The 13421-nt window shown below is 40.7% G+C and overlaps 2 protein-coding genes across 4 annotated transcripts in view; one reads left to right on the plus strand and one right to left on the minus strand.

The window, feature by feature from the left end:
• LOC110982012 (mitochondrial sodium/calcium exchanger protein-like) overlaps positions 1-5810 on the plus strand; it is a 28217-nt gene extending 22407 nt beyond the window's left edge. For all 3 annotated transcript variants that reach the window (XM_087141146.1, XM_022240126.2, XM_022240127.2), the window contains exons 16-17: positions 182-246; positions 1691-5810. In XM_087141146.1, the coding sequence (XP_086997272.1) occupies positions 182-246; positions 1691-1876 (251 nt within the window). In that variant the 3' untranslated portion in view covers positions 1877-5810. The remainder of the gene's footprint in view (positions 1-181; positions 247-1690) is intronic.
• A 441-nt stretch (positions 5811-6251) lies between these two features.
• LOC110982029 (uncharacterized protein CXorf65 homolog) lies at positions 6252-11751 on the minus strand. Its single transcript, XM_022240162.2, has 5 exons — positions 11141-11751; positions 8978-9067; positions 8608-8724; positions 8046-8123; positions 6252-6962 (listed from the first exon to the last, which is right to left on the minus strand). Exons 1-5 carry the CDS (start codon positions 11166-11168, stop codon positions 6835-6837), a joined length of 441 nt encoding a protein of 146 aa, XP_022095854.1. The 5' UTR covers positions 11169-11751; the 3' UTR covers positions 6252-6834.
• Between the last annotated feature and the right edge of the window lie 1670 nt (positions 11752-13421).

Genomic DNA, 13421 nt, shown 5'->3' on the forward strand with positions numbered 1-13421 from the left:
ATGCTGTGGAATTATGCAGATCAGCTAATGAGCAGATGGAATCAGACCAGAGCACCGCAAGGCTTAAAGGTTGTTCATCATTGCAGATGAGTAATTCGCTAATGCGCACGAAGGTTGAAGCATATTGTGAAAGCTGAGGGCACTTTTGGAAAAGCTTCCTAAATGAGTAAACCTTTTTCAGACATGCTTCTCGGCATTGGCATCTCATGTACAGTTGCCTGCGTTGCTCATGGAGGAACATTCCATGTAAGTTGGCATAAGTATCACCCTTGCTTCTCATTTGAGTGGATCAAACCGTCCAAACTGCAAGGTTAATATAGGCATAGATTTAGGTAGCCTTCACTTCATCTGTGGTGTTGGCTTGGCTTTCTAGCCTTGACATTTTAGGTATGTCCTAAACCTGGGACTCCAGGGCTCTATTTTTGGCTAAGGCAATATCAAACCATCAAATGCGAGGTCAGTACTACCATTTTTTTCTTTGTTCAGTTCCAGTAATTAAATTTTCAAAATGATTGCAGAACTTGAGATGATGCCAAGGTCATAGCTAATGCCAAGGATTGAAAAATGGGCCATAATTTGCCAAAAGTACAAACAACAAAATATCGAAATTCCTGCGCTTGGGCTCGATAATATATTGTGATCCCAGGGATAAGTTACAACAAGAGGTACTATGATGTTAGGATTTGTGGCTTCCACCTCGGGGCACTTCATTCACAAAATCCTCCGATTTTTGGGTCTGTTTAAAGCCAGTTAATGTCGGGCTTTCGTCCCTAAAAAAGCTGCGGGGGGCGGTTTTTTAACAGATTTTTTTTGGGGGGCAAATTCTTCAACCTTGCCATTTTTTTCTGGCGCCCATAAAACTTGTAGGGAGGCACAACTGTTAATTTTACTCCCGGACATCAGTATTTTAATTCTTTTGCCTCCTGAGTTCTTCTATTCAGCCATTTTTTCAACTGCCCTGGTAAACATTGTGGCGTGTGTCCAGACGTCAACAGTTTCACATACAAAAGGTCCATAGCATACATATATATAGGCATCACTCATGGCCATGTGTGTTTTTTTGCCAGTTGTTTCAATACAAAGGAGTTGCCAGTTTGAATTTTGTAACCTTATCTCTTTTGGTTTTCTTAAGAGTGGTTTTGCTCCCTAGCAAATCAGCTTACCCAAACAAAGGAGGTCTTGGTGTGGGCTCCCCAATTCAATTCTAATTACTCAAGAAAGGCATTTCCAGATTATTGTGGGGGGTGATGGTGGGTCCACTGAGCAGCAGCGTCCACATGTAAGATTGTCTTCTGCAGTTTGACCCAACCAAGCACGACACGTTAATACGTCAACTATGGAAATGAAAATAGAATTCTTAAATGAATGCCCGCTTCCTCCATGGAACGAATAAGGAAAATTTTGTGACTTTACACGTCATCCAGCAACAAGTGGTTAAAAGGGGCGGGTGGCTATATTCAGTCTTGGGCCCTAGAGATTGGCTACTGTTTTAGGGGTATGTTTGGGGTTGAGGAGGATGGAAAAAAAAATCAAATTGGCTAACACTAGTTGAAACTCTGCTCCCAAGTGTCACTAAGCTGTGCTATATTTGTCCAATTTTGCATTGATTTAGCGGGCATGTATTTAGCGTTGTGGACCCTGATCATCTGCAAGTTTCTGATGTCCGTGCTCTTCATATTGACTCTTGCAGTTGAGGTCAAGCCAGCTACAGTTTGTCCTGGCGGCTGGGCTCGGGGTTAGTCTCTTCTTTTCCCTCTTCTACCACGTCGTCACGAACTTCCGAGCCACCAGGACCTACGGCATCTGCCTCTTTCTTCTCTACGTTGGCTTCCTTGTCGTTGCCGTCCTCACTGAGACAGAGGTCATCAAATGGTGATGGAGTAAGCAGAAGGGCGGAGGAGGGGGGGGGACAAAAGGAAAGGGGGAAGGCACATGAATACATGGTTACCCCTCGTGTCCTGTGGTCCCCAAATCTCGTATCACAATGCATACCACTGTGCTCCCCGTATGGAGAACAGCGCAGCTCTCCCCTCACGCAGTGTCAGTGATGAATGTTTATGAGTGCAATAAGAATACTTTCATGAGGTGAGAGATGAAATGTTTGATTCCACGTCATGAAGCCAACTGGAATCAAACACTTCGTCTGTCACCGAATAAAATTATTCTTCCTTTGGACGAATGTAAAACATTCATAATTGGTTTTGTACAATACCTGCATAAATCTTCTTCTGTAACAGAACAAATAACCCCGCTCATGTAGGCTTATTAATGGCTGTCATTTTGCTAGACAGATTCGTGTCCGAAGTGCCATCCACTGGTGGTATTGTGCAATGTTGGACTGGTTTCTGTCCCTACATTCTTTTCCTTTTCTTACTGGGAATGAGAATATATTAAATGGGGGGCAGGAACCAGTCAAGTGAAATGAAGTTCTGTTCAACAGGTACCGTTTAATAGAACAAATAATTAAATGACATGTGATCAAGGATCCACCAACCAGATGACAGGGATTTATGCAAGTATTGTATAATAGAGTATTCCGCCCTCAGTGGGTTGAACACAGAGTTGATAGCATCAAAGATAAATTGACCATTCCATTTTAATCAACAGACTAAACCTCCAACAACTGTCACTATAGACTAGTTGTTACTTAACCAAACTTGTACATTCCAAAGAATTTCAAATTAAAAATTTTTAGAGTCTTTATTAAAGTTCAGTCTATATTTTATTAACAGAGAACTTAACTTGCTTTCATTGAAAATCCATTTTTAAAAGGAAACATTTTTAGTCAAGAAAAGTGCTGGGGTCAACTGTTTCTTTTTTGTCTATGTTACAGTTAGAGTAGTCTCCTCCAAGATGTGTTCAAAGTTGAACAAAGTTCCTCATACGAACAGGACACACTGAAGGTCTGCTCCTATTGCTTGTTGAGAATACTCCCTAGGCTGTTCAACTTAATACAAATATCAAGTAGGATATCTGTATTAAACTGAATACCAAATTATGCTCTAGGTAGCGTAAGGAACCAGTGGGCCTCATGTGACGTCTCGTGCGTTACTGCCACCAAATAAAGTAGAAAAAAATACGCATGGACCCAGATTCCTAAAATCACAATGAATAGTCTGGAAGCAGTAGATGTTGAGAAAGTGCGGAACACTTTGCAGCATGCCAACCAGATTTGTCTTCCATTTCCTGTCATGGAACTGTACAGCATTTCTAACTTCTGTGAATGGTTTGAAAAGAACTTTTATAATATTCTGCATTATTCTTGTCTGAGATTTGAGCATGTGCTCCTCAACTTATAAGTGCAAAATTTTTGAGATGTGTATTTGTTTTCCTCTTCAGCATTCTTAAATCTGTGCATTAATAACAATATTTTAATCGCATAAATGCAAATTAGAACCAATCATGTCTAGGCATGATATAATCGGTGTGGTCCCTTTTTAATAAGAAATGAGGCAATAGCTGTGTTCATCTTTCATGCGTAGGTTTATTTTTTTTAATGAACACGAGAAACTTTATTGATTTAAGAAAGGTGCTTTAGGTAGGTCACCTTGTTTTTAATTGGGTTGTATCATTCTCCTACTTGAACATTCATATAATAAGTATGTGAGATGAATATGCAAATGTAGGCATTTGCATCTCATTAACATTTTGTAAAGCAACTGTGTGCCTTGAGGACTGCTAAATCCACCAGAACACTTATGGACACTCAGATTATTCTCAAGATTTAAGTTGCAAGTGCAACTTTCAAACTGTGTGCCATTTATAATGGAAAGCCGACCTCAGCTGCAGCAAAGATATAAGCTGTTCTACACGTGGAGCCATTTCAGCCAATGTCATTGTCATGCAAAGCAGAAATGAATTTGCATAACGTGCCGAAACAGATGCAGTTCAGATCACTCTGCCCTTTGATACATCAATCAATAAGCCATTTGTGAGTTAAATTTGAATAAAATCTGGCAGGCCTACACTGAGTTCTTTAAATTCACCTGAACGTAACAATTCTCCAGACTAAAAACACTGTTGCTATACCTCGTGATTCAGGGCAAGATTTGCTTAGTCTTGGAACAATACACTGATCTCACTGGATGAGCAGGGCACAAGGGAACCAGTCCATTCCAGAGATGGTGGTTGCTATGCAAAAGCTTGCCCCAAATCATGAGGTAAAGCAACAGTGCCTTTAGTCTGAGGGATTCAAATTGTTACGTTCATTAGCAATCAGGTAAGACAGTGTACCAGATTTTATTCAAATTTAACTCTCAAATGGATTATTCCACTGTGCCTTGCATCGTGATGTTGGAGCAACATGACATTATCTGTAGTGCTGTATATTTTCAAGTAGCTTTCTAAGGCTGCTTTGTTGTATTCAGTTATATATTTCTATCCATATATGGAAATAATGTTTGATTAACCCTGAAAAAATCCCCAGGGTGGGCGGGGGGGGGAAATTGAATCTACCCCACCTTGACATTTTCTCTGTTATCATCTCAACAAATTTTATTGGGTTGCTAATTTTTCTGGACTTTTTGTCATATAATAATTTTGACACTAATTTTTAATGAAAATTGGACATACATGTACCACGCTTGCAATACTTCCATTTTTCCAAGATATTTAAGGCAAAAATGTTACCATTTTCCCTTGACAGCTCGATGTACATGGGCCAGCGAAAGTGAGCCCATGAATCACAAAGTAACAAAAACAAAACCTCATGTTGAATTGAAACCTTCACAGCTGGTATCGTGGATACCTTTATATGCCAGCCAAGTTCAAAAAAGATCAGGCATGGAACCTTTTACAAGTCTCCTCACAAGTCCAATCATAACCATTTGCAAGATGAGCCAAAAGTTAGAGTATGAACAGTGACAGAGGAATACTTTACTCATTGGAATATGGGTCATTCCATGAGGTTGGGGCACAATTTCTGACGGTGTCCATTGTTATGTGGGCTCCGTAAAAATGAACAGCTATTTCCCTGCGTGTGGATTCCAAATTACACATTTTGCAAGGCTGAATACAGAGGTGCATGTTCTTTTTTACAGAATAAACGACCTACTCTACAGGTCACGACAGATGGTAAAAGTTACCCATGCAACAAGGACACCGACACAAATTGTGACCCGTCATGGAATGACCCATATAGCTTGTGACTTGATTTAAGACTGGATGACTGATAAATGGACTGGTGGTGTGTACTTTCAGAGATTTGTAATGACAATGATGAATGTGACTATGCAACATTGGAGTACATTTGAAGCAAGATGTGGGACGGAGAGAAAACCCCCCCCGCCTTTGTGTTGGTCATTGTTTGATCGGAATCTCACGAATTCTTTACAGACTTCTTGGGGGGGGTGTGTTAGGTAACAATAGTCTAGAGTGCGTATAGGGATTGGACAGGTAAGGGGGGTACCCCTCCATCCCATATCTTGCCTGGTATACTGGAGTACTATTCAACAGCCAACAGCACAAGCACGGTGACAGTACACAGTTGTTTACTTGTTACCAGCGTTTATTCTCTTTGGAGCGGTATTGTTTTCTCATGAGTGTGTGTGATTGTAATATGTTTTTTCTAAATATGACTTATTTGATCAAATTGTCCATTGTTTGATAATTTGTTTTCATTTAAAACCATTGAAGATTGTGTGCAATTCGTGCATTCTGTATGATTTCTTTGTAAATTTATTCGCTAAGTGAGGCATCCCAAAATATCAACTCGCATATTAGCAAGATGTGTAACATTGAATTCCAAAATTGTTTAAAACAATGTCTTCTTCTTTGGTCATTGTAATATGCAATAAAGCAGATAGAAATTAGTTTTTAGGTTTACACAGAGTGGATTTTCATGCCTGTTCAGCACCCAAATGTTGCCAAAGACCAACCAAACTTTAACCCAAGACTAAAATGTAGCCCTGCCCCTGTGGTAGTGGCGCCAAATCAGTACCTCTTTAAGCAGCCAGAGCCGTATGCATGATGTAATATTGTCAACTGGTAGTGATTGTCAGCATAGTTTATTTCAATCACGCACGTGGTTAACAATGTTAGGTTAATCCCCAAGACATTAACATATTGATCATTATAATGTTCAGTTCGCAAAACGAAAATTAAAGGAAATGGAGAGATAATGACGTTTCAATCAATCAACCAATCAACGTAAAGGTATCATGCTCATACGTAATTGCATCGCACAGCAGACAGTTTTTGTGACATTTTCCCCCATATTTAATTAGGCCAAAAAACAACATGCAAAACAGCGGTTGATGATTTTTAGTATTTTATAACATGCTGTTTATTTTCTCCTTTTCCAGGTTGATAACCTTCATCGAAGTTGATTCTTTAAGTAATGTTTATTTTTCATGTCTTTCGGCACGAAAACATTTAAAACTATTACAGTGGCTCCAAAAGCAAATAAATATCAAGAAAAATCTCGTTTGAAGAGTGTTATGTAATGTGTCCTCGAAACTCGAGCCTCAAAACTTTGGTAACGAGGCGCCAAAAGATTTTGATCGTTCAGTGAAACGCAAAGATGCCGCCTTTTTGAAAAAAATTAATCTACCGAATACAACATATTTATATATTTCTATAAACTTATAGAGTTATAACTTCTCTCTAAATATTGAAATATGTAGATAAACCTGACGCTCATGAAGACATATTTATAAAGTAATTTATGATGAATATTCGTTCAAATGTACAAAACCGATATACTTTTGTGAGCGAGGCCGGATGAGTAACACAACCCAAGACGGCGGCATTACTCGTACTTCGCGTAAACATCGTCTGCTGGGAATTTGTGGCGCCAAAATGTGATGCACTCTTTACTGTCCAATGGCGAGCTCGCTACCGTTTCTTGGTGTTACTTTTGGGTCGGCCAGAGCCCCTGTTGCGGGGCAATTTACGTCTGAGATTGCTCCACTGAGACTCCCTCCGGCCTCGCGTTGTCGGACGAGATAGATCTTGCAAGCGACCTAGACAAAAAGAAATGAAGGTAACGTTGACATGTTTTGTTAATTGATTGGTTTACTCTGTTTAGTCCTAAACGATTCAAATTCGGTTGCGATTCTGTGTGAGCAATCCTTTCGATTTATTCAAGTTCGAAGGTGATTACATGTACATGTGCATTTGACTCGAATTTGTGAAAAAATGACGTTTCTTCACTGCAACGACTATACGATTCAGAAAAAAACTCCCCCTCTGTGCAAGTCCGTTACTAATTAGGCTAGAAATACTCAACTCCGTTTTCGCATAGAGAAAACACGTTTTGGAATAAGGTAAATTCATACAGTCTGAAAACATGATAAACAGGGTTTTAAGTCCAGACTTCCAAAATTGAGCAAAATAAAAATAATGTAGCATGTGGCATACACTATATTGTTAGCTGTATACCGTGTCTCTACCGCATAGGACATCTTTTCCAAGCCAAATTGAATTCGCAACTGCTTGGAATATATCCTCCCATAATCAAGCAATGAAGTCAATCTTCCCCCCCCCCAGGTTTTACAGTTCCTGACAATTTATGGTGGAAATGTCAAAATGATTTTTCTTCAAGGTTTCCCGGGACACAAGAAGACACCATAATTTGTTTCTGTCGTTTAATCGCCGCCCAATGTCCTGTGCACCTGCTCCCCCACGCTTCGCAGCCAGGAGTCCGTGCATCATTGTCGGCTTGTAATAATAATTATTTATTTAACACAGAGATGAAATGAATCCTTCATCCGATCGAACACAACAGTGTCCCTCGGATCGAGAAACACACCTGCTTTGCCAAAATGATGCTGGCATGTACATGCGTGTAAAACACTGTCACTTAATTCACGTGCTGCTAGCAAGAGCGATATTATGCAAGAGAGTAAACCATTTCATTCTTGGGACAGAAATGTTCTTCAGGGGCTATAGTTTCTGGAAGCTGCTCTCGACGGCACGGGTAATGTTCCCATAACAGTCCTTGCCTTTCCAGGTGATACGTGCGTCAAAGCGGGGAAACATTCTTTTTTTTCGATTACAATGTGGAAAAGTCAATGTATGTTACAAAAACCATTTATAAAATTTACTTGATAACTCTGGACAGTTCTTCTCGGGGTCATCTATGAGTAGCGTATACTTTGTTGGGTCGTTTTCACCAGCTCCTTCTGATTGACGTATGAAGAGAAAGTGGTAAGGTTAAAGATGGAAACAAAATTTTGGGAACAATGATAAACTCACAATAACGGACAAGGATCGTCGATAGGGGAGGGAAGATTTGCAGTGCCTCTGCTCTGAAGGAGAAAATGAGATTTAGGAATATTAAACTAGGTGTCACCTAACTGAGTTAAACTTTGAATTTTATTTGCCAAACCTATTAAAGCTCGTCGCTGTAATTGTATCAGACTGTTTGGGCAACGGCTGAAAAACATGTCAATTTTGTTGAGATCATGAAGTGTTTGGTAATGAGTAATTTTGGTGAAAAATTATGGTATATGGTTGATTTCGTGGCGCTGATTAAAGTTGATTTTTTTTAAATGACTGGGCACATTGACTGCTATATGTTGGTGATGTCGTGTCATCCGTGTGTATCGCTTTATCTATTTCTTGGCCTTCATGTTGACGTGGGTTAACATTCAGAGTGCTGCTTACTTTCCACTTTGATGACCCAGTAAGTCTCCCTGCCGTCCAGCAAAGTATTTGCGTACGAGTGCAAGTTGTCCGGTAGACGCTTGATGCTACCCAGTGCGTCTGATAAGTCTAATGTAGCTGGGAAAATTATTTCAAAAAGTGATCAAGGAAAAGATTAAAAAAGGCAGAGTATGTACCGAAGTTCAGCTTCTGTTTTACAGTGAACAGTGAGATTAATCAGGGAATTTTATCGAAGGATGTAATACAGTGTAATTTAGACTTGAAGTTCTTAATGGTACACGCCAGGCTGGCCGAGATTTGGAATATGGAAGTACGCTCGGAAACTGAACGGGAAAGATGGTATAGTCTTTTCTCCCTCTTTTAAACTCACCATCGGCATCGGTTATATTGCAGTTTTTGCGAATACACTCCAACAGAATTAAGCTAGAGCAGTAAGGATTGAATAGCTTCTGTTCGTTATCTGAGGAGGAAATGAATGGGAGAAAATCAAACAAAAGCTTCTGTCTTTACCCAAAACAAAAGCCCCCCAAAAGGGGGGAAATATTAAAACGCAATGTGTATAGTTATGAGATAACAGGGTCTTCATAAATGGGTATTTGGAAGGCGGACCTTATATCCAGTGTGTCATGCACTTTTGCATCAAGGAGTGAAGCGCGCGCAGGTCAATGAGACGAAAGCGTAAAACTAACATTTGTTTAACAAGTTAACAATGGAAACAGTATTGGAAACTCCCGATGGTACCGAAGTAACCTAGGTCTTCATAATGAATTATTCAGTTCGAAAGGTGGACACCGTTGGGTAACTTGTATCAGGTGATAAATCTTTCACAGGGACTCTCAGTTAATGAATATTACACAGTCTACGAACGAGGGACTCTCAGTTCATGAATATGGGACAAAGGAGGCCAAGAATTTAATGGTTGCGTGCAGGTCAAAAAAACTCTGAAATATTAATTACCGGACTGGTCGAAATGTCTTTGTGACTGAAATGCCACTGTATTATGTGCATGAGACCCACACACAGAACAGCCGATTTGAGAAACCTCATATGCAGGTATAAGTAACGAGACATTTCAAATTATAGAATGTTCGAGGAGGAGAATATACCAAAATACATGTGCTCGCGCCCAATGTAATGGTTCTTTGATGGGCTGCTTCTCCCGGGATGGCCCGCCCATAATGCTTCTGTCACGTTATCATTAAGTCGCTCGAAAAAATTCACTCAAATATGCAAAATCAAAATGGCGGGTCTGACTTTTTCTGGCATAGTTCAGTGTCAAACAGTGACACATCGCCCCGTTGTGTTTGAGATGTGTCTCGAGCCTACAGCTTGGAAGTAGAGGTGCAACATTCCAGAGTCCCCAACAGAAAAATCGATGGAGTCATTTTAGAGACATGCACTGCCAACATCCTCGCAACCACGGGGGCATTGTCCGGTTAACAGCCTGCTTTCGGATTACATTAACTTAGCTTTGTTCGATAAGTTTGCAGAAGACAGGTCTCTTTGGCAGGTGCTCTTCGCCAGTTTCGATTTTGTTTATTTATAGAGACAAGACCAACCCCGCTGATCAGTAAATGAGGACCTTTCAACGCAAGCGATTAAGACCAAACATTTTGGGGACCAAAATATTTTGTTTAAACTTCATTCAGGATAATTCAGAGCATCTTCAAAGATTCTACCGTTTTAAATACAATGTAGTTTCAGTTTTGCGCATTTTTGGATAGACATCCTTCAAGTGGAAAGTTGATGCGTTAATTACTTGTCTTGTCCGTAGTATTAGTGGGATAGAGTAAATTTTCGCACTCTGGAAACTGGTGAGAGCGTAAAACCGTCAATTAATTATTTTAGTTTCGATTTAAAAAGAAGCCTTTTGCCTACAAATCGGCACTATGAGTTCAAATTCAAGCGGCAATAAACGGGGCTGCGTTGTAAGCATGATAGTTGATTGTAAAGAAATTGGGATCATTGTGAAAATTCATCCCACCAAAATTCTGCAATCGTTAAATACACGAAGATTTCTAACGTATGGTTTGCCTCCTCCCTCCATAACTTGGGCTATTGTCACCAGTAATGATAACGTACGTGTTCCCGGCCGATGGTTCTGTCTTAAGTTTGTTCCCACACGTTTTTTCAGCACATGAACTTATTTTCTGGACACATTTTACACCTGGGCCTACAAACAGTTTTAGGCTGCACGAAGATAAAAGGCAGATCGATCATACCACCTATGAATTAAGTACAAAATTCCGATGTTGCTGAAGATCAATATCACGCCTTTGGGGTTAGGGTATCAACAGTGATGCCCTACCATTTTAAACGGACTAAAACAATAATGAAGAGGGTGAGACTGTCAAAAGAGAAAAACTAATTGTTTTAGAGATAACTAGGCCTATAACAATGCAAGAAATTTGCCATCCATGAGTGGAATTGAAATTAATGTGAATTTAAAGTGTTTTTACTATTCGGGGTGCAAAATGAATGGTACACCTTCAAGTGAAAACTCCTCTTACAGTTTCAGTGTAAAAACACTTACCCCCATATTTCACAGTGATGAATGTCATCTTCGGGGTGCCGTGCTGGAGTTCCAAAGCTGCGAGTAACCCGCCTCGTGTAAAGCAAGTCAGCAGTACGATATTGAGTTGTCGATGTTCTGCACACCTTCAAGTTGGCAGCGACAACCGTCAAAATGTTAGACAACTAAGGGGTTGGCACGATGTACACGTACATGCATGTACATCAGTACATGCACAGAGCTCTAACACGTATCATGTGACTCCAGAAAAATCATTGACAATAATCCTTTCCTACCAGTCCATTTGTAGCAGTTGTGATACACTATAATGGGGCCTTGGACCGGACACGTACGGCCCGACGCGCATCAGACGTAGGTCCAATATTGTGCTTACTTTTATATGAGGCCAAGCCGTGTGGCATTCAATAATTCATACACCACTCGGCACATTGATTTCCACATCAGTTTACGATCATTGGCCAGTATTTCGCCCGATCAAGATAGAGAGAGGGCTTGTGTGACTTTTACGTCGTTGACATGGGGACTGTGAACAACCCATTGGCCCCTTGGAGTGCACGCGTGCTTCTACCCAGCAATTACACCCACGCGCAAACAATGTGTATTTTGACCCAGAACGTCACCTTTTTATGTCCCAAGCTAAGCACTCCATCCTGGCAACTGACAACAAAGTTGAAGTCAAGCAAATGCGGTCACCCTGTCTGTCGTACAAGGTCACTAAATTGTACTATAAACCCACACTTAACTCACGCCGGCCTAGTACACGACACGCCAACGTGTGTAATCCTCTTATATGCTTAAATCTGATGCTGATAAAACAAAACTGATCGTCGATTTTTTCCCATATTTGTTAGGCTGCAAAATATGTTATTCATGGTAATCAATTGGGAAATTGTAAAGGAAATGTGTGTGTGAGCATCAGTCACACCAATAATACAGGCAGCAATCCAGCCCCCCCCCAAAAAAAAAAAATTCGGCCACCCATAAACGACAGTGGCAAACAAAACATTTCCAGGATTTGGTTGCAGGTCAAGACTAGTATGCGAAGGAGGTGGTCCACTGAGGAGGAGGAATGAATTGGACTTGACATCAACTGTGACAAAGACCGGTAAGTAAGGACGGTCGAGCACCATTGCTTTCCTAAGCCGAGTGCTCACGCCGCGCCGATGCTTCGCGAGGGTCTGTGATGCACGATCAGCTGAACTCGGTTGTGTCTACTTAACTCTGTGCGCGATGCGGGAAACAGCAGTGTTGTATTTTTAGAGTCCATCACAAGTCCCTGTAAGTCCATCACAAGTCCCTGTAAGTCCATCACAAGTCCCTATAAGTCCATCACAAGTCCCTGTAAGTCCATCACAAGTCCCTGTAAGTCCATCACAAGTCCCTGTAAGTCCATCACAAGTCCTGTAAGTCCATCACAAGTCCCTGTAAGTCCATCACAAGTCCCTGTAAGTCCATCACAAGTCCCTGTAAGTCCATCACAAGTCCCTGTAAGTCCATCACAAGTCCCTGTAAGTCCATCACAAGTCCCTGTAAGTCCATCACAAGTCCCTGTAAGTCCATCACAAGTCCCTGTAAGTCCATCACAAGTCCCTGTAAGTCCATCACAAGTCCCTGTAAGTCCATCACAAGTCCCTGTAAGTCCACCACAAGTCCCTGTAAGTCCATCACAAGTCCCTGTAAGTCCACCACAAGTCCCTGTAAGTCCATCACAAGTCCCTGTAAGTCCATCACAAGTCCCTGTAAGTCCATCACAAGTTATTTTGTCTTAAGCCATTTCACAAACTATTCAAATGAGCTGTAACATAAGTATTCTTTTGTCATTGTTCACTCAGTTACTTGTGACTGGCCTTGTGAAGGGACTCGTGACTGGACTTGTGGAGAGACTTGTGAGAGGATTTGTGTTAGACTCAAATACAACCATAATGGGAAACAGAGCCATATTCGTCCACAAATTTGAGGATGTTAATGGTTTCTTTAAAGAAACCGACTGATCCCCTCTATATAACCTCAGTTTTCAGTATTTGCACTATCCCAATATAGGGCACTAACGCTGAAATTTTTTCCTCCGAAAAACTCATCCATTCAATATATCTTACTTATTTGTTGGTATAATAAACAGGTTGCAAAAGCTTACGTTCAGCGGTGTTAAGTTGGTATGGAAGCCATTTGCCAAAAAAAACAACAACAACAAACAAAAAACAAAATAAAAAAAATGCAAAGAGCAAACGTAAACCGGCTGAATGGGAATAATTGGATCTCAATTGCTGCGCTGGATTTCTAC

Source organism: Acanthaster planci, linkage group LG09 (assembly GCF_054643075.1).
Source record: "Acanthaster planci isolate LZ-2023a linkage group LG09, COTS_SCS, whole genome shotgun sequence".
Classification (NCBI taxonomy): Eukaryota; Metazoa; Echinodermata; class Asteroidea; order Valvatida; family Acanthasteridae; genus Acanthaster; species Acanthaster planci.

Excerpts from the sequence above, each read along its gene's own strand:
- LOC110982029 (XM_022240162.2), bottom strand. The coding sequence starts at position 11,168 with ATGACATTCATCACTGTGAAATATGGGG. Across the intron at positions 8,124-8,607 it reads CTGGGTCATCAAAGTGGAAA|AAGGAGCTGGTGAAAACGAC; the intron begins GTAAGCAGCACT and ends TACGTCAATCAG. Across the intron at positions 6,963-8,045 it reads GAACTGTCCAGAGTTATCAA|GTCGCTTGCAAGATCTATCT; the intron begins GTAAATTTTATA and ends CTTTTTGTCTAG.